Source organism: Macrobrachium rosenbergii, chromosome 43, assembly GCF_040412425.1.
Source record: "Macrobrachium rosenbergii isolate ZJJX-2024 chromosome 43, ASM4041242v1, whole genome shotgun sequence".
NCBI classification, from domain to species: domain Eukaryota; kingdom Metazoa; phylum Arthropoda; class Malacostraca; order Decapoda; family Palaemonidae; genus Macrobrachium; species Macrobrachium rosenbergii.
The window spans coordinates 26,083,208-26,103,816 of record NC_089783.1 but is presented as its reverse complement, the minus strand read 5'-3'; the positions used below and the strand labels follow the sequence as shown (position 1 = coordinate 26,103,816).

General features: G+C 40.4%; 1 protein-coding gene across 16 annotated transcripts in view; it reads right to left on the bottom strand.

Annotated features, from left to right (window-relative positions):
• Positions 1 to 8,847: 8,847 nt before the first annotated feature.
• LOC136828668 (FERM domain-containing protein 4A-like) overlaps positions 8,848 to 20,609 on the bottom strand; it is a 730,015-nt gene continuing 718,253 nt past the window's right edge. For all 16 annotated transcript variants that reach the window (XM_067086743.1, XM_067086750.1, XM_067086741.1 and 13 more), the window contains 3 exons: positions 17,506 to 17,839; positions 12,261 to 12,581; positions 8,848 to 11,523 (listed from right to left, as the gene is read on the bottom strand). In XM_067086743.1, coding sequence (XP_066942844.1) covers positions 9,915 to 11,523; positions 12,261 to 12,581; positions 17,506 to 17,839 — 2,264 coding nt within the window. In that variant the 3' untranslated portion in view covers positions 8,848 to 9,914. The remainder of the gene's footprint in view (positions 11,524 to 12,260; positions 12,582 to 17,505; positions 17,840 to 20,609) is intronic.

Genomic DNA, 20,609 nt, shown 5'->3' with positions numbered 1-20,609 from the left:
TGAATGTAGGGTGTGACTCGTTCAACAATTTCATTGAAGAGGTCCTTGTCAATCCGGGTAAAATTTCTGTACAAGTCTGGGGCTTCGGTTGACAACTCCTCCATCAGGTTGTCATAATGACCTTGCTCCATCCTTTTCTGCAGGTACGGCCACGCCCACACCGTCCTTGGCCGCCTTTTTTTCTGCTCTGTGAGCTTTGCAGCAATCATTGCAGTCTCCAGCAATAACATGACGTGCACATATTCAATGACATACGGCAACATTTCTGTTCTATCCCCACTTGCTATAGCTATAAGTTGACGCATTTCAGCTATGTTGTCCATGTTGCTTCAGCACGTTGGTAGTATATCTTGATGCTGTGGTGTTATGGCATTGACTAGCCACACATGTGCAACTGCCGGCCCTTATACAGCTGGGGTTTAACCCCCGCAGTACGTGGGGCCAACATGACGTTTACGTAACTCAGTTACGCAGAACGTAACACATATGGTATACGTACATTGGTGTTACGTGCTCTGCCACGCACTACTTCTGCCTGCGCCGCCACTTGTCGGTAAGCGTCACGTCACCCTTATGCAGTGCGTACATTTGCAGCGCACTATAATACGCATGCATCACGCACATTGTCCCATGACACGTATCCAGTTGGGCGGGGCTTATTTTCTCGTGTATGCGCAAGTTTCACAAATTCTGGCTGTGCGTGCGCATGCGTGACTTGATACGTGAATGTGTGAACTTAGCATTAGTATTGTGGGAGTGAGGTGTAAGTGAAAGCGTTGGTCAGGTTACAACTGATTTATTAATCTAAAATTCACACAAGTCAAAACCCGTGTGGGCCGTAACATAGCCCCAACCTTTGACAGGTAAGGAAAAAGGGATTAATTATAGGCCTCTGTGTTTCTTCACAGAGGCAAACATACAATTATACAAATGTAAAACATATGGCTGTGAAATAAATGTACATAGCTAAATGAATGGTGTTTTGGTACATAGACTGGTACGATATCAAGAGGGTGACTATAACAACGTCCAGAATATTTGCTGAAAACATCGTCTCAGGATTTTATGTTTTCTTTTGACCTCCTGTCAACCTCATGGCGCTTTCTCCGAGGTGCGATGCGATTCATTGGTGGGTAGGCCATGTGGCTGAACACGTGTGCCTACAGTATCATTACAGAAGGCAGATAATGATGATGCCTACTACAACTTCTGTATTAGACCTATTGTTAGTACGAGTATATCGATGAAACTGTGAATAAAATCTCTCAAGACAAAAGTAACCAAATTTTGTTTGTAATAGAAGGGTAAAGATAAAACTCCTAATTTATATACTTTGAGGTTGGTAAAGATGAAGTCTTGTGCTGGCATTATTTCTTATACCTCATGAATCACATCCCTTAATAGGCAATAGGTGGGTGGGCCAAGGCACCAGCTGTCTGTTGAGATGCTACCACTAGAAAGTTTAAGATCCCTTCTAAGGCTGGGACAATCTATTGTTGCATCCCTGCTTATACACGTGCAACGGTCTCTTGTTGCCTATTGGTGTCCCTGTGTGGTTCAGGAACTTCTTTGCTCTCTGGGCTGGGGCATGCTGAAGGATGATTTCAGCTGGTCCTTCAGGATGTCGTATGTTACTTAGGCGTCTAGTTCCTTGAGCCATGCTGCTATGTGTTCAAATACATAGTCCGGCAGGAATTCGAAGACTTCATCTGCTTTCTGCATCAATGAGGCGATCTTTGTGCAGAAAATTGTTACCGCCCTAAAAAACCATGATTCTGGGTCCTGGAGCGTGAAGGGCGGCAGTCGGATGGAGGTGGCTGCAAGGCTCTCGCTGATGGTGTAGGGTTCATTGGCATGATTGGCCATCTCTGTGTTGGCCTCCTCTGGTCGCTCCAGGGTCACCAGTGTGGGAGTGAGGTGTAAGCAAAAGCATAGGTCAGGATACAACTGATTTATTCGTCTAAAATTCACACAAGTCAAAAACACTAGTTGGCCGTAACGTAGTCCCAACCTTTGACAGGTAAGGAAAAAGAGATTAATTATAGGCCTCTGTGTTTCTTCACAGAGGCAAACATACAGTTATACAAGTGTAAAACATATGACTGTGAAAGATATGTACAGTGCATAGCTAAATGAATGGTGTTTTGACATCATGAAGGTGACCATAACAACGTCAGAAATATTCGCTTAAAACATCATCTAAGGATTTTGTGTTTCCTTCTGACGTCATGTCAACCGCATGGCGCTTTCTCTGGGGTGCAATGTGATTCATTGGCGGGTAGGCCGCATGGTTGAACACGTGTGCCTGCAGTATCATTACAGAAGGCAGATAATGATGCCTAGCTGCAACTTCTGTATGACACCTGTTGTTAGTATATCAATGCAACATTGAATAAAATCTCTCAAGACAAAAAGCAGCAATGGTAGATTGACATCAGCACCCAAGTCGAACATCTTGAGCATTGACCAAATTTTGTTTGTAATAGAAGGGGTAAAGATAAAACAATTAATTTATATACTTTAAGGTTGGTAAAGATGAAGTCTTGTGCGGGCATTATTTCTTATGCCTCATGAATCACATCTCTTAATAGGCAATAGGTGGGCCAAGGTACCAGCTGTCCGTTAAGATGCTACCGTTAGAAAGTTTAAGATACTTTCTAAGGCTGGGACAGTCTGTTTTGTTGCATCCCTGCTTATACACGTGCGAGACACTCTTGTTGCCTATTGGTGCCCGTACCTGGTTCAGGAATTTCTTTTCTCTCTGGGCTGGTGGCATGCTGAAGGATGACTTCAGCTGGTCCTTTAGGATGTTGTATGTTACTGGGGTGTCTAGTTCCTCGAGCCATGCTGCTATGTGTTCAAATACGTTGTCCGGCAAGAATTCAAGGATTGCATCTGCATTCCATGTCAATAAGATGATCTTTGTGCGAAAAATCGTTTCTGCCCTAAAAATCCATGCATCTGGGTGGTGGGGCATGAGGTGCAGCAATCGAATGGAGGCAGCTGCAAGGCTCTTGCTGATGGTGTGGGGTTTGTTGGCGTGATCGGTCATCTCTGTGCTGGCCTCCTCGGGTTGTTCCAGTCATCAGTGTGGGAGTGAGTTGTAAGCGAAAACGTAGGTCAGGTTACAACTGATTTATTCATCTAAAATTCACACAAGTCAAAAACCCTTGTGGGCCGTAACGCAGTCCCAAACTTTGACAGGTAAGGAAAAAAGGAATAATTATAGGCCTCTGTATTTCTTCACAGAGGCAAACGTACAATTATACAAGTGTAAAACATATGACTGTGAAATATATGTACATAGCTAAATGAATGGTGTTTTGGTACATAGACTGGTACAATATCAAGAGGGTGACTATAACAACGTCCAGAATATTTGCTGAAAACGTCGTCTCAGGATTTTATGTTTTCTTTTGACCTCGTGTCAACCTCATCGCGCTTTCTCCGAGGTGTGATGCGATTCATTGGTGGGTAGGCCATGTGGTTGAACACGTGTGCCTACAGTATCATTACAGAAGGCAGATAATGATGATGCCTACTACAACCTCTGTATTAGACCTATTGTTAGTATATCGATGAAACAGTGAATAAAATCTCTCAAGACAAAATGCAGCAATGGTAGATTGACATCAGCTTCCGGCTTTAACATCTTGAGCATTGACCAAATTTTGTTTGTACTAGAAGGGGTCAAGATAAAACTCTTAATTTATATACTTGAGGCTGGTAAAGATGAAGTCTTGTGCTGGCATTATTTCTTATACCTCATGAATCACATCTCTTAATAGGCAATAGGTGGATGGGCCAAGGCACCAGCTGTCTGTTGAGATGCTACCGCTAGAAAGTTTAAGATCCCTTCTAAGGCTGGGATAGTCTGTTGTTGTGTCCCTGCTTATACACGTGAGGCAGTCTCTCATCTCTTATTGGTGTCCCTGTGTGGCTCAGGAGCTTCTTTGCTCTCTGGGCTGGGGGCATGCTGAAGGATGACTTCAGCTGGTCCTTCAGGATATTGTATGTTACTGGGGTGTCTAGCTCCTTGAGCCATGCTGCTTTGTGTTCCAATATGTCATCTGGTGGAATTTAAGGACTGCATCTGCTTTCTGCTTCGCTGAGGTGGTCTTCTTTGTGCGGAAAATCGTTTCTGCTCAAAAAAACCAGCTTCTGGGTGGTGGGGCGTGAAGGGTGACAATCGAATGGAGGTGACTGCAAGGCTCTCACTGATGGGGTGGGGTTCATTGGCGCGATCGGTCATCTCTGCGTTTGCCTCCTCTGGTTAGGTTACAACTGATTTGTTCATTTAAAATTCACACAAGTCAAAAACCCTAGCAAGTCGTAACGTAGTCTCAAACTTTGACAGGTAAGGAAAAAGGGATTAATTATAGGCTTCTGTGTTTCTTCACAGAGGCAAACATACAATTATACAAGTGTAAAACATATTACTGTGAAAGATATGTACATAGCTAAATGAATGGTGTTTTGATACATAGAATGGTACAATATCAAGAAGGTGACTATAACGTCCAAAATATTTGCTGAAAACATTGTCCTAGGATTTTATGTTTTCTTCTGACCTCGAGTTAACCACATGGCGCTTCCTCCGAGGTGCGATGTGATTCATTGGCGGGTAGGCCGCATGGTTGAACATGTGTGCCTGCAGTATCATTACAGAAGGCAGATAATGATGCCTAGCTACAACTTCTGTATTAGACCTGCTGTTGGTATATTGATGAAACAGCAAATAAAACATCTTGACCATTAACCAGATTTTGTTTGTAATAGAAGGGGTAAAGATAAAACAACTAATTTATATACTTTGAGGTTGGTAAAGATGAAGTCTTGTGCTGGCATTATTTCTTATACCTCATGAATCACATCTCTTAATAGGCAATAGGTGGGCCAAGGCATAGCTGTCTGTTGAGATGCTACCACTAGAAAGTTTAAGATCCCTCAAAGGCTGGGATAGTCTGTTGTTGCGTTCCTCTCTGGTCACAGACTTTTTTCTATGTATACACCAACTCAGAATATCCTGTCATAGTTATTACATATCTTTTACTGTTGACATAAACTTGACAAACTGAACTCCCTGCACTGTTTACCCTTTTTGATCTGTCCTTTCTTGTTGTGTTGAGGGGCTGAGGATGCCTGGTGGGTTAGCAAGAAATTTCCTTATCCGTATGTTTTTCTTTTCCTATATCTTTACCTGTGATTCATTTTCAAAACCTACGCTACTGACCTTTCCTCAGTTCCTAGAAAATCCGGAGTTGAATTTGTCCTTGCTTGTTATGCTGGATCCTCCCAGTTGACCAGTTTAGTTCTAGCAATAATTTTATTTTTTTATGGGCATAAACTTCTGTTTCGATTTTACATGTATAAATTGTCCTTGATATTGTTTTTGTTAAGTTCGCAAATCTTTCTTTATGCTTATCTTATACATGTGTTACAGTAGGACCTCAACTTAACAGACACTCTTGGGGTCTGGCCTTTCTGATAAGTAACAAAGTCTAATGTATTGCTGCTTTCTGGCGATATTAAACTTAATGCTGGTCCACAGAATCAATCACAGAAATATCTTATTTCATATTGCATTTTTCATGGATTACACAAGAACAGAAAGGACTTGGTTGTTGCTGCTGTCGTTTTTGATATCCTTTTTTGTTCTCTATTTTATGTTCTGATTTGCAACACATTTCAGAACAGCTGATTCCAGAGTTTGAGAAGCCAATTTTACACAAACATAATGCCATTCCAAGGACCAGTGACCAGTGAATGGATAAACTCACACACCAGTCTGGCAACTATCATGACCTTGTATTCACAGATGTTGCAGGGGTTGCTTCTTGTGGAGTTACCTAATCATAGTTTGATTTAGGTTAATGTGGAGATGGATCAGCTTGTTCCTGATGTTAGCTTTTCAAGAAAGTTATATTTGAAATCCCAGACCAATTGGGATGGTATTCACCAGGTTGTTGAAGTGATATCTGTAGAAATCTGAATATTATTGGGTGTTTAAATTATCATCATAGCACTGTTATCAACAGGAGCATTCCTTCTAAAATTATAAATTTTTATCCTGAAGATAAGCCATGGTTTAATGCTGCCAACCATGAAAAAAAGAAGCTTATCATTTACAGAGGAACAGTCAATCACACTTTTGGTGGAAGAATTTCATTGACCTCAGGAGTCAAGCTCAGGTTGTCTGTGGAAGCTGAGAGAACTTTTAGTGTTATATTTGGCAAGAAAGAGATTTCAATCATTTGTTGTAATAAATAACAGGAGTGGTGGAAAGTTAGGTCAAACCTCTGTCTTGGTCAGTTTTTCCAGAATCATGTATTTTCAAGACCCACAATGATTTTTAACCTTAACAAGTGTGTTCTTTTATATTGTATGTGCTTAAATCAGTTGTCTCTGAGATACCAGACTAATGGATGAAGTAAAATATTGGTTTGTATTGTTATGTAATACTCTTAAAGCTGTTGCATCTTGCCCTTTTTGTCATGCTACTCTTGACATTTTGAGGCAGACAATTTCCTGAAATATTTTACTCAGCGATCTTTTAGAACTATTGGTTGCAAGGTAGTTTGCCTGCTTTTTGTTCAGCTTTTAGCTTATGGTATGAGGAAGTTTTCAAGAAGTTACTTAGGGGATTTTCCTCAAAACCAGCTAAGAAAGTCAAGTATTGAGCAAGATCTTGATAACAGACTAATAACTTGCTAGGGTAATCTTCGGATGTTTTTAGCTAAATATTTTTGTAAATTTTGCCCTTTCAAAAGACCATTCCTGCTGAAATAACCAATCTGGATAGAATCCTTGAAGCTTTTGTATAGTTCTGGAAAGCTGACCACTTCACTTTTAGTTATAATGTGCATCCTAAGAGGTCCAGGTTTAGTGTAGTGGACCATGTTGAGATCCACCCTGGTTTTGATTGCTAATTCTTTCACTTCCTCGACTTTCAACTAGAAAACCAGTTTCTGTCTGAAAAAAGGATAAAAATCAGCCACTGGGTTTGTTGCATGCAATTGCTTGTACTGAACATAAAAGTACCGTATTGTAGCTGCATTACTACTTGCCTAATTCATTCCAAAACTATTTTTCAGCCTGATACAGAATCATCTATGAAGGAGTCTTTAGATTGGAGCCACATGATCACATAGATAATGAACCTAGTCCAGAGTCTTAGTTAACCAGTAGTCTTTATTTTTAACCAGGTCCTTCCCAAAAGAATTATGTTTGGAAGCATGAAGTCAAGGGTCATTGGCTTAGACGAGCTGGGGAAGTTCTCTTTTCTCCCAAATCATGCAGGGAATAAATAAGCATCTTATCTAATAAGGAGCTTTAATTAGTAGGATTCCTCAATAAAACTTGCATTGTTTGGCTGATCTTTGGTTTTCGAGAAGCTAACTTTCCGTTTTTCAAAGTGTGTGGCAGATAATCAGAGTTAGATGAAGGCTGTAGTTCATGCAAGATTAGGCTGGCCTTTGGAATCTTGGACCAACATGGATATGAATAATTGTATTTTTAAATTGTTTTGTAATGATTCCCTTCCATTTGCTATCACTAGTTAGGTATTTATAAAAGATGTTAACACAAACAGAACTGGGTCAAAGTTTTTTCTGCATAAATGGAATAAAATCTAATGAACACTTTATGAATGAAATGAAAATAATACAGATTGACACATTTTATTTTATGCAGAATTGTCACATGGTATAATAACCAATACTACATTTTCATATAGTATTGATGATTGCCGTACTGAGGGTTTTATTATGTTGAATTTTTCATAATTTCACAAACTCTCATACATTTGTTATAGGCTTCATTCATTCATGCCATATAATTGTTGATGGATTCTCTGTTAGATTTCTCATGACTGTTGCAGTATACATCTTCATTTCCTTTATTGCTGCCACTGGTATCTTGCAAAATTCCTTTATTTCATTAGCTAGATGAGGAAGAGGGACTGTCTCTTATTTTGCTAATGATTTGAAGTGTAGGAGCTCTTTATTGGTTCTTTTGATAGTTTTTACATAAATTACTGTGTTCTCTCTTATAAGGGCTTTCATGACGCAAATTACTGTGTTGTCTCTTATAAGGGCTTTCATGACACCCTGAGGTTGGAAGATGAAGAAAGGGATTGGCAGTAGGATGTGTGGGTGTTATATTTCTCATGTTAGACTAAGGGCTAACAGCAGTCAAAGCCCTGTGGGTTGTTTGTGGGTTCATCTCTACTAGAATCACTAGGAGCTGTATTAAGACTGATGCCATGGTTTAGAAAGAGCTGGAAGAGAGACTTTGACAGATATATTCTTGTCATTGAAATTTGGGAGAAGAGATTTCACCCATAAAGCATAATTATAATCAAGATGCTAACATATGGTTACAAGCATTGCCTGTTAGATCATACTCCAGAGTTACAATATATCCCACATCTTGGGCTAACAATAGGCACAAAAAAGCATGGAGGCTAGACAAAACATACTTCATAAACCTCATGGTGAGATGATATTCAGTACACACATTCCTCCATTCCCATGTAAGAATGTGTAAAATATTTGAGGACTGATAAAGAGCTCCAACTTGTCATTTATGGACTGCCAGGTGGCACTGCAGTTTCTTTTGAATCTCCTCCATCTGTTGTATTAACAAGCAGTTTTGTGTTATTTGTGTGAAGTTCCACTCAGGAATGTATGGGCCAGTCTGCACAAAAATTTCAGCTATTACTAGCAACATCTTTACTGTTGTAGTTCACTTCACAATTGCAACAAATTCTTATGATGCATATTTGATTTATTCCAAGACTAGTTTGGATTTACAACTGACAAGATTTGAGGAAAGAAAAAGTTCCAGTAGCTTTCATTTTATTTATTACACTGTACAAAACTTTGTACACATATCTACAAATGTGTCTGTACAAAGGCACTTTTCTTTGGTAGCTTCTATGAGGCCCCACTCTATATAAGAATAAGGTATCAAAATAGGGTAATTTAGGAAGAACAAATTAATGCACTGAGAGTATGGGTTTAACTTTTGAAAGGGCACATAAAAAACCACATTCTTAAGTAGTAAAATACTAATATACCCATTTTGATATTAATGCTAAATTCATGAACTGGTTGTCCAAAATACATGTACTGGACACACGGAATGGTGTACCTATGTTTTTTAGAAGTAAAGAAAGGTATTTAAAACTCTCACTCAAAATAGATTCTATCAGTGATTGCTGAATGCCCCTATGTAACAAAGTACCCAGAATGCACCAAACTGCACCTCTGTGCATTTATCAACATACTCTGGTTTATGATGGAAGCATCAAATGAGCCTGTGTCAAAATATTTACTGTCCAGATATTAATTTAAAACTTTAGTATTATGAATGAGTCCTCATGGTGGGTTTATGTCAGGTACAGTATTTAGATGTTTTCTGTAAAATATGAACAGTTCTTGTAAACACAACTGACAAGATTTAAAACTTGTACATTCATAAATAACTTTATGTAAATTTCTTTACACAGTAAAATATCACAGTAAAATTATATAAGCTAATAAATTCTACTTTGTTCTTGACTTTCAAGGCTTTACTAAACATATCTTTGAGAAATGTTCATCTCCAGTACTACAGTCAGTTGAAGCAAATGATATGTGAAAAACAAAGTGGTCTTCAAACATAAACTTAGAATAACTTTAATGAGACATCATTATATTAATGAGATCATAATCAGAAACAATAAAGATGAACAACAAACTCAAAAACTTGCCTTGTCTAAAAGTTTTTAAAAAATCAAGGACTGTACAAGTAGTATGTACAAATATAAGCACCATCATGGAATTATACAAATAATATACTCTCAAAAACAAATAATGCATACTTTTGGGAATATACAGTTAATAAGCAAATGCACAAATATATTAGCCAGGTCACACTAAAGTAGCTGACCTTTTATGAGTAACAGTAGCTGGAACTGCCTGATGTAAAGGTGCAGTTTCCCACCCACTTCCTACAGGATCCTGCGGTTCTCCGGTCGCTGGTGATCCCTTCATGACTTCCAAAGGCTGACATGTAAGAGGCGTGAGAGGTTGATAAACTCCCTTTTGCTGGGGTGCTGGAGCAGAGTGGTGTGCAACCAAGTTAGGAGATGGTGGATGTAATTTAGTGCTGGTGACTAGCACTTGTGCTCGAGGAGGAAGAACTGGAGAAAGTGGCGTATCACCCCCACTACTCACACTGCTTACAGATCCACTGGTGGTGCCAGTGCTACTGCTGTTCATGCCAACCAGATTACTTGAGCACTGTCGTCGATATTTTGTACTGTACTTGTAAAAGTCTGACATTTCAAATGGTTTTGTGACTTCTCTTGAAGGTTGATAAGTTCCCGCAGATATTATCATATGATTCCTTGGAGATTCATAGGGTATTGAAGTCTGTGATGTGTCAGCTGAATCAGATCTTTGGAAGACACTTCCTGTGCTACTACCAGTACTGCCAACACTACTTCCACTCAGATTTAAATTAGACTGACTAGCAACCATAGTACCATTACTATTACATGAATCATTCATTTCACTCATGCTTGTGCTCTTTTTAGTTCGGCGCCCTGATGATGGGGAATCCAAAGAAGTTTCATACCATTCCTTACCTCTTTCTTTCTTTAGTCTAGCAGCTTCTGCAAGAGATATCAAAGGTTCTTCTGAGACTGAGGACATAGATGTGTTCATGGAAGAATTGTGGCTGCTTGGAGAATCTAACTTTGATGATGTAGCTCTTAGGGGTGGTATCTCACTGCTGGACTTTGTCGCTCTGAGCGGTGGAAGATCCGAAATAGCTGATTTTAATGCATTGGGATCTAAAGTATTACTACTGTACGTTGAGCAAAGAGCAGGGTGGTTTTCATGATGTAAACCATTGGTTGGACGTAAAGGAAGCAACTCTGAAGAGGGCCGTAAGGGAGGAATATTTTCTTGGTTGTTATTGGGTTCAGATACAAACGTTGTCTCCATATAACTTCGTCCACTTGAAGTCCTTACCAGTCTGTGCACTGTGCTACTCTGAGACCTCTGAATGGCACCGTGACTTGTCCCACGATGGTGCTGAGCAGGTGGTGTAGGCAAGCCAGGACCACTCGTAGTATGGTGGCGGTAATTCTGGGTAGCTCCTTGGAATCCTCCCTTGTGTCTATATTGGGTTGCTCCATCGATGACGTCTCCTCCTCCACCTCCACTGGATCTTTCACTGGAGGCTGTGTCAAAGCTGCTATTTCCTGGGTTGGAGTGTGAGTCACATGTTGTGTCCATGGCTTCAGGATGGTGTTCTGATGTGTGGAAGTGGTGATTGTGGTAGTGTGGGTGATGGGTGTAGGACGCTGAATGGCCAGGATGTAAGTGGTGTGAAGAGAGGGAGTGGTGATGACTGTGGGCTGGGTTATGTTGGGAAGACTGTTGGGTTGGAGAGGGTAGAGAATCGAGGTGTTCCATGCTGCGTGACTCCAATCTCCCGCTGTTCGCTCGCCGGCGGTCCAAACTGCCGTACCTGAGGAGTGGACCGTGAGTCATGCAGGAGATAGTGCAATACATCTAATCTAAGAAAAAAACACATTTAAGATAAATTAAAGCAGCCAAGAGGAATTCTTGTAATCGGTAATTGGTGTGAACATCCTTTAGGTGGTCAAGACCAAAATACATTGCTCAAGAACTCAACGTCTTTACTACTAAAATTTCTCTTCTAGGAATGTTGATGATCTGCTTACAGTCATCATGCAATATAAAGAAAGCTGATCCCATTAATAGTAATATATATATAATTCATATATAAATATACAAAAATCAAGTACTAATTTACTGGGAAGTTTAAATAATGAAGAAATCATGTGATTGTTATGAAGCAGAAACTTGTATGGCAATTCATGCATTTGTCATAAGCAGTGAAATATAACATACAACAGCTGCTGTATTAGATATGGCAGATTAATTATAAATATTATATATATTCTTAGCTAAAAAAAAAGGTTAATGGCTTAAGTATGTACTCATGATTTCTTCATACAAAAAAAATGAACTTAAATAAAATACTGTAACTTAGAAACTTTTAAAAATTTGAAAAAAATACATATACTACAGTCTATTATATAACAAAGACTTACAAAACTTTTCATGCTAAATAAAATATTATATGTAAAACACTGAAATGCAAGGAATGGTTTGCAATGTCTACGGATTGAGACAATTACACACATGCTACACAAAGACAAAGCAATATATCATCCGCACCTATCCTGGGAGTCATTTCTTTGTCTGTAAGGTTGACTGTGATTGTGATTATGGTGTTGAGGAGTGTTGGTGAGGAGGGAAGGGGTGTCCAGATCATCCAGACTATGACAAGCAAGGGATGTGCGTTGTTGGGGAATATTGTAGAGACCTCCTGGAGTCTCAACTATGCTGGCATCAGGCACTGGATAAGCCCCATTGCTGACTCGAGGGTGTGATACCCGACCCTCATCCGCCGGGACTGACTGGGAGCGCGTGGAGAGTGTCGGATATTGTTGGCTACGATACTGACTTCTTGTGTAGACAGAACTTGGAATATAGCCACTGAAAACATCAAATTAGAAATAAGATTTTTTTCCCCAGAACCTAGCACTGTTTACACTCATCTGTACTTACGTAAAATAAAGAAATTCCAGTCATGAACTGAACAAAAGAGATGCTGTACTACAGATTAGATAAGCGATGATACAAGAGACCATGGTAAATGATGGAACAAAGTTAAGTACAGTATAAGGATGCTAAAACAAGGGGCAGAAATAAAAACAACTGGTAATGAAATGGAAAAATAATAAATGTATGTGGAATTGGACTTAGACAAGAAGGTACACAGTTGGCAAACACTTGAAAGCATAATGAAGAATAAAATGACCTTAGGTAAAAGGTTGCTCTTAATACAAAACCTGCAAAACAGGGATACCAGAATAAAAACGAAGATCATCACATTTCCATCAATCATATTACCCTCACTCGGTCTACCAATTGCCCATATCCACCAGTAAAAACTGAGTTCGTAGTAATGGTAACATCTTGGACAGAATATCCAGAATATTTGCTTGGTTGTCTCAGGCAGCTAGACAGTCATAGACATTCACAAATAAATTAGTTACTGCACATTAATAATTAATACTCATTGATCTTATTTTGTCCTTGTTTATTTGCATTTTTTGTTGTTGTTGTTGTTGTTGCTAACCACTATATTCTTTTAGGCTTTTCATGTATTCCTTGGCATTTTTCTCCACTACAGTGAACCCCCCGTATTCTCGGGGGATGCGTCCCACACCCCCCCGCAAATAGCTAAAATCTGTGAAGACTTAAAACCCTCTAAAAACACTTAGAACTGCCCATTTTGATAGTTTAAACACAGAAAAACCCTGTAAAAATGCATATACCTGAGTATTTTGATAGTTTTATCACAAAAAGTGCACTTATTCATGAAAATTATATGAAAATACAGTAATTAGTGAATATTTCTCAGTGAAAAATACTGCGAATGGGCAAATTTTCCGCGAATAATGGCTAGAAATGTTCCACAGAGAAACCCGTGAATGCGTGAGTCCGTGAATCATGAGAACACGAATACGGGGGGTTTACTGTACTTCCAGCTATGTAAGCACTGGTTGTACCTGTAAGCAGCTAAGTAGCCAACAACTCATTTCCTACAGTGAATTTTGCCTTAGTCAGCATGGTATAACTTTGGTATTTTTAAAGTGCTCTTCCATTTCTACATTATTTGTACTACTTTTTAGTATCAGTGTTTAGATTCACTTTACAAACTTCCAGTAAGAAGTTAGAAATTACTTTAGTGCTGTGAGGTTGGCCACCTCCCTGTGTTTGTTAAGTACGAATTATATCAAGATGAAATTTTTTCTGTTTTGCTTTACTTTCTTTCAGTACTGGGTTGTTCATATTTATATTCTTGTTAAATTTTTATTTTTTTCAGGCACACTTCAGTGGTATCACCTTTCATTTATGTAGGTTGTGTATTTTTGTTTATTTCTTGTTAATAATGCTTGTTTTTTCTTAGGTAGCAATTACATACATCTGTAGCACTGCATATAACATATTTTTAGGATAATTTTTTCAGGCATGCAAGGGAATATATATGCTTATTCTGTGTATTGTACTCTACATTTTGTTGTACATGCTTAGCTAAGTGATATGGGATTATTCTACTATTTTTATTACTTATGTTCTACATTTTGTTTCAAATACAGTATTTAATGTAATATGTGTACTGTATGCTGCTCAGTGTTTTGCATAATTTTTCAGCTATACTGTGTGCTATTATGGCCACTGCAAACGAAGATATTCCAGGTAAGGGGTTTTAACTGCTGTGTAGCACTTGTGATCAGTACTGTACCCTTCTGTTACTTGTAAGATTTGTCATGAATGGTCATCACTGCTCAGTAATCATGTTACAAGAGAAGGACGTTGTGCTTCCAAATCAAATGTTTCTTGGTCAACTCCCTGAGACTACATATTTAGTGGTCAATTGTCTTACTGCCCAGTTGGCTTTACCTGCCTACTCTTCACCTGCCAGGTCTGCTGACTCATGTGCCCTCTAGATTTTGCTTGCTTGGCTCCTGCTTGGTCTGCATCTGTTCAGTGGATACTTCAGCACCTGCAGATTTCTCTTCAAGTTACTGAAGTTTCATTCTTTGCTTCTATGATGGGCATTATCCAAGAACAGTTAGAGCAGATGACTGATGAAACAGCCCTAACCATGCAACCTCCACTGCTGAGCATCTCACCCTGCTCCTGCCGACTGTGCTTGAGCCTTAAGTCCTCCCTGCTTCACCTTCCAACCTCTTCCATTGCCTAATCCTGTTGACGTCACTGATCAGCGAGGAAAGCTAGAGAATGTCCCACTTCCAAGATCAAGCTGGCCAAGGTCACCTTTTCTTGTGGGTCCTACTTCAGTTGTTGTGCAAGTAAAGATGTAATTCCATCCACAAAAGGGAATTTTAAAGGACCTTGCTGGTTTCCTTAAATCTAATGCAAGGATCATGACTGTCCTAGTGTACGCTTAAGTTGTTCTAGGCCATTCAAGATGTATCTTCAGTTGCAACTGCTTTAAAAGCAAATGTGTTGTTTCCCTGCCTAGGGCTCCTATTGCTGACTGACCTGAAGATCATGCCTGTAATAGCAGCTGAGAAGTTGAATTCTTCTCTAGGCAGAGACAAATAAACAACACCAGCTTGAATGAGGATAAAGCATCGCTGCCAATTTACGAGAGATCAACATAAAGGGCAGCCTTCCCTCTTTGCTTCACTTTTGTCTAGTTGGGTACAAAGTCAAATGACAGAAGAGGAAAAGTGAGTTTCCATCTTGCTAAACCAAAGAATTCTGCTGCTTTAGTGACATCTATTACTCCATGGACATTGCTTACCCTTTGAAGACCTATGATGAGAGCCACAAGAACCCATTTCAAATCTAAAGGTAGTGTTCAATGATGACAGCCACAAGAACCCAATTCAAGTCTTCTAAAATTAGTGTTCAGGTCAAACATTCTGAATTAGAAGAATCGGCAACAAAGACCCTGTGGGATGAAGCTTCCTTTACCAAGTGGGTATATGAATGTCTACATCAGTCACAGAGACACTGACTGCAGAACTCCAGATATGGTTCCTGTTATGATAGACATACCAATAAGGTGAAAAGGATGATGGAAAGTGGAAAGTGAAGGATCGGCCAAAGGTTATGCCCGACTGATGCTGCTCCACACACATTTTAGCTTACTGACCCCCAAATTGTGGTTTTACAGGATCTATGGCCAGGCATAACATCTGTCGTCAGTCACATAAGGTATTCCCAAACAAGTACCAGCTTCCATCACTCCTCCTTACTGAGTACTTTTCCTGAGCTCTCTTCCTTGACTAAATAACAGGAGTGGATTCCAAGTCCCATGAGATAGGAAAGGTGTTCTAGTTTTGAGCTCTGTGCTTCTGCTTTGCTAGCTCTGCAAAAAAATCAGACTTCAACACCAATGATAGTAGATTGCTCTCCTTAATCCAGAAACTTTAGTGCTCCAACCCTACAGCCAAGCTATGGTAGTCCCTGATCAGTCATCTGGTATCTTGCCTTACAGCCCCTGATGATTTTTTACTTACAGCAGTCGTGGTCATCAGCGCCGCTTCTTTCAGGATCCTCAGTGGAGGCAAAGACCCTGGTCACTCTTCAGTGGGAGTGCCTCTGCTGTAGTTTCTCTATCCATGTGGAGATTTTATTGTTAAATTATTCAACCACAGAGGAGTGTGAGCAATGAGCACTTGATCAATGCGACCTCTACTTCATTGAGCCAAAGGCGACATTTGTAGGCCCTCAAACATTTGATCTGTCATTAGCAAGAACATCATAGAGATGACTCAATGAGAGTGGCCTGTTTGAGAAATCAGGAAAGCACAGTGGCCTACTTAAGAAATTAGGGCAGCACATGGTCGAAATCTGTGTTTTGGGAGATGGTCACAAGCAAACGACAATAACAAGGTTAAAAGATATTTCCCAGAAGGCATAACGTGATGGGTGATGGTCTCACCTGGAGGAAGCAGGCTCAGTCATTAAGAAAGTGCTTGAATCCTGAGGTATGCAAGGTTCCTTACAGTCTTTGAGTCATGCTGCCGGTAGCCTCTATCTTTTTGCCACATTTTCAAAGGTTCACATAAATCCCCAGATGCTTCAGCTACATCTCTAAGGTCAAGGATTTTTGAGAAAGGCAGCGACATAGCCATCACAGACTCTTGCTTAGACCTCAACCAACAACGTGTAACAAGACACTCAATTCTCCATTGCCAAGAGAAATAGTCTCATTGATATTAATAGAGTAACCAAACCACTGCATCAACATTAACTTTCTTAGGACTGACTCATAAAAGTTTGTTTTAGTAAATATATTGTATTTAAAATAGTGAACACTGACTTAAACCTTTAATAATTGGCAATACATGGCAATACACTAACTGTTCAAGATTCTAACAAACTTTCATTCAAGGATTTATTTTTAAATCTATTATTGGCTGAAAGTTTCATTACCAATGATATGGTTTGATTATGAGTGTAATTAGCATTCACTGCATTAACCTCTTTAAACAATATTGTACTTTCATAGGAGAAATGGTGACTGCCCTCATATGCTAATATAACTGTTTTAACTATTATACTGAACATTGGTGAAGCCACAATTGAAGATCAATGTTACAGGTACAACCTTAATGTACAAAGACTGGTAACATTTCAATTAAGTTAAACTAGACTGGGCATTTGAATAAGAATTGAGCTAGGCTTTTTTTTATCTTTAACACTGGTCCGGGAAATCTGAAATTGGAACCACAGTTTCTATCCTCCAATACAAGCAAAAATTATTTGCACAAAACTATTCAGAGATAAATTACTATTGTATATTATTTTTAGAATTCTTTACAATGAGAAAAAATTGAGCACTTGAATTTTAAAAATTGATTTCTTATCTTACCTGTGAGGTCGATTAGGACTAGTGGGTCTGGAGCCAGCAGAACCATTTGATTGCTGTTTATGAGGACTAGTGGGTGCTGAGTGAATACCTCCAGCTGCTATACTATGACTTCCAGGAGAAAGATCTCTTCGAGCCCTTGCTCTAACAGGAGTGGATGGAGGTAAAGGGGATCTAGGTGACACAGGTGGATGGGATGATATTGCTGGGGATAGACTAACTCCCTCAGCAGTTAGGGCATCATGTTGGGGGTCCCGTAGGTGATCTCGTGGCGAATCTTGACCGATACTGGCAGTCGTGTTATTCGGATTCGTATTTTCATCGTATATGCCCACACCTAAAAGTTTGATGAAGACAAAATTTAAAAAGTAAAAATATTATCACTTCTATTCAGTAATGATATTCATAACATAATAAAATATATTGACACTAATAATGCAAGGACAGTGCTCAGAAAATGGATCTGCTCACTTTGCACGTGATACAATCTTCAACTGAATACGTGCTTTCCCCAGCTTTTTCTGTTATGTTGTTTCACTTCAGATTTTTATAATGATTTATACGTGCAAAATTCTACTTATTAACTTACAAATTTCACTAATCAATACAAAATACCCAATAAAAAAAAACTTACATTTTTAATAAATAGGTATACACCTTGGCTTTTAACAACTGGAGTATCCAGTATGCATTGCATGTGTTGGCTGTGTACTGATTGACAAACAAAAGAATAAAGCAAGCAGGACTGGGCATGCCTCCCTGGCCTTTCGTGGTCCAGCCCGATTCCACACCATGTCACACAGATAGATCTTGAACACAGAGACGGTAGCAAAGCTGGGTTTAACAGTTAATGAAAAGCTATGGTTTAAATACCTGGGAAAAATACAAATTTTTAAAATTTGGTATTGTTCCTACAGGATACAAACCTTGCTTTTCATAAGTAGACTTACCCCACAGGTAAGAGGATGGTCTATCTGCTACTAGGTTTAACAGGTGGGGGAGGCTCTGGAAACTCTGGCCCTCCACTCCTCTAAACACCTACTTCCCCTCCGGACCAGAGGCCTCACATAGCCAACTTCCTGTTCCTCAGGACAGGCTGGCCCATCATTACAGGCAACACTGTATCCACTATACTGCTCTGTCTCCCTAGGTCATGCGACTTACTTCAAGAGGGGCTCTCTGCCCTAATGTGCCACTCATCTACTAACAATGGAGATACCCTACCCAATCAGTAGGGGCAATGGTCTAGCCATTCTCCCTCTCCTTTTTTGAGAGAGTGGGGTGACCCCAGTCCTGGATGGGACCCTTGTTTGGCTCTATGTCCTCTCTATATCACCTACTGGGCCACCACTACTGGATCCCAAAGTGAGTGGTTCTTGAGGCAGACAACTGTCAGACCTTTCCCCCATGTTGTAGACCCTCCCCTTGCCCTGGAGGCCAACCCCTCCTAGTTAGCATTGTACATCCTGGTTATTACCTCCCTGAACCAGAAGGGGATGGTGTACTTCAAAACTTTCCTTTGTCTTCCTGCCCGAAACTTCCTTTTCCTCACTCCCTTGCTAATGAAATCTCTTTGCATGCTGGTCGTTGAACACTGTCCTCTTTAGGCAGTGTCTGACAACTCTGCCTAGGCACAATAACATTCTCCTACAAAGTCTTTTTGCAAGGACAGGATGGAGCATCTTTCAAGCCTTAAGTTCTGGAACTGCAGGGTTTTGCATATCAGCCATAAATTCTGGCACAAAAATGAAGGACATGATCCCAAACCTAACGTGTGGTAGACCACATAGGACAGGCTGTGGAGCTTCTTAGCCAAAGCTAGGGCCAGGAGAAACACTGTCATCCATGTTAGGCCTCAGTCCTTAGCTCTCTTTAGGAGCACTTACAGAGGGTCTCTCGGACTTGCCAACTACCTGGTCACATCCAGCTCAGGCACCCTGACTTCCCTTGGGTGGCATGACCGCTAAAAACCTCTTATGAGTGCTGATGTCTCTCAGGATGCAGACAGGCCTATCCTCCTCGGTCTGACCACTTGCAAGAGGGCTGCTCTGTACTGCTTTACTATCTCTGCTGCTAAGAGGCCTCACTTTCATCGAAGGTACACCAAGAAGTCTGCTACTCTTTGAAGACAGGTCTTGAGTGGAGACTGACCCCTGCGATGACACGACACCAATCACAGAAGACAGCCCACTTTCCCAGGTATACGCTGGCAGAAGATGGTCTTAGTGGGTCCGCAGAAGATGGTCTTAGTGGGTCCAATATCTCTAACATAGTTCCCTAGGAAAAGTTTCTCTTACACAGTTGCTGGATATCCTCCGTGTAGGCAGAGGATGTTTGCTGCCCTGTAGTACCTCCAAACATATTTCTGGGAGCTCTCTTGGAACGTCTATTAGCAAAGACAGGAGGTCAGTGTACCATTCTGCTTGCGGCAGACCCTGCAACGTGAATAGTGTTTATATTACCTTCAACTGGCTGAATATAAGGGAGGACATACATGTCCATATTGTCCCATGGATGCTGGAAGGTGTCTTGCATCACTGCCCTTGGGTCTGGCACTGGGGAGCATGAGCAAACAAGTCTATCAATGTCCTGTCCTACAGTACAAACAGTCTGCCCACCACCTCCTGACGTAGAGACCAATCCATCCCCACTATCTGGTCCTAACTGCTACCACTTTCCTTTTATCTGGTCCTAACTGCTACCACTTTCCTTTTCACTAAGATGTACCTGGCTGCTATGTCCACCCCAACTTCCTCTGACCATTCATACATCCTAACTGCTAATTAATGAGCTCAACTTGGGGGAGATCTTCCCACTTTGCTAGTTTCTGTAGGCCACACAGTGGTGTTTGTTGCTTATCATACCACCAAGTGGCCCTGCAGTTGTCCCTGGAAGTATTGAAGTGCCCCCATTTACAGGAGGTTTATGTGGTTCCTCTCCCCAGTCTCCCCGGTCACGGAAACACACACTGCTCAGGTATGCTCCTCCCTCTTCAGGAGGTGTCGGAGAATACCAATATCTCAGGGGGCAGCTTACTTAAGGGCACTCTCTGTTGGAGGTTGCCTGTGTCCAACCACCGCAACAGATCCTTTCTCATTTTCTCTTTC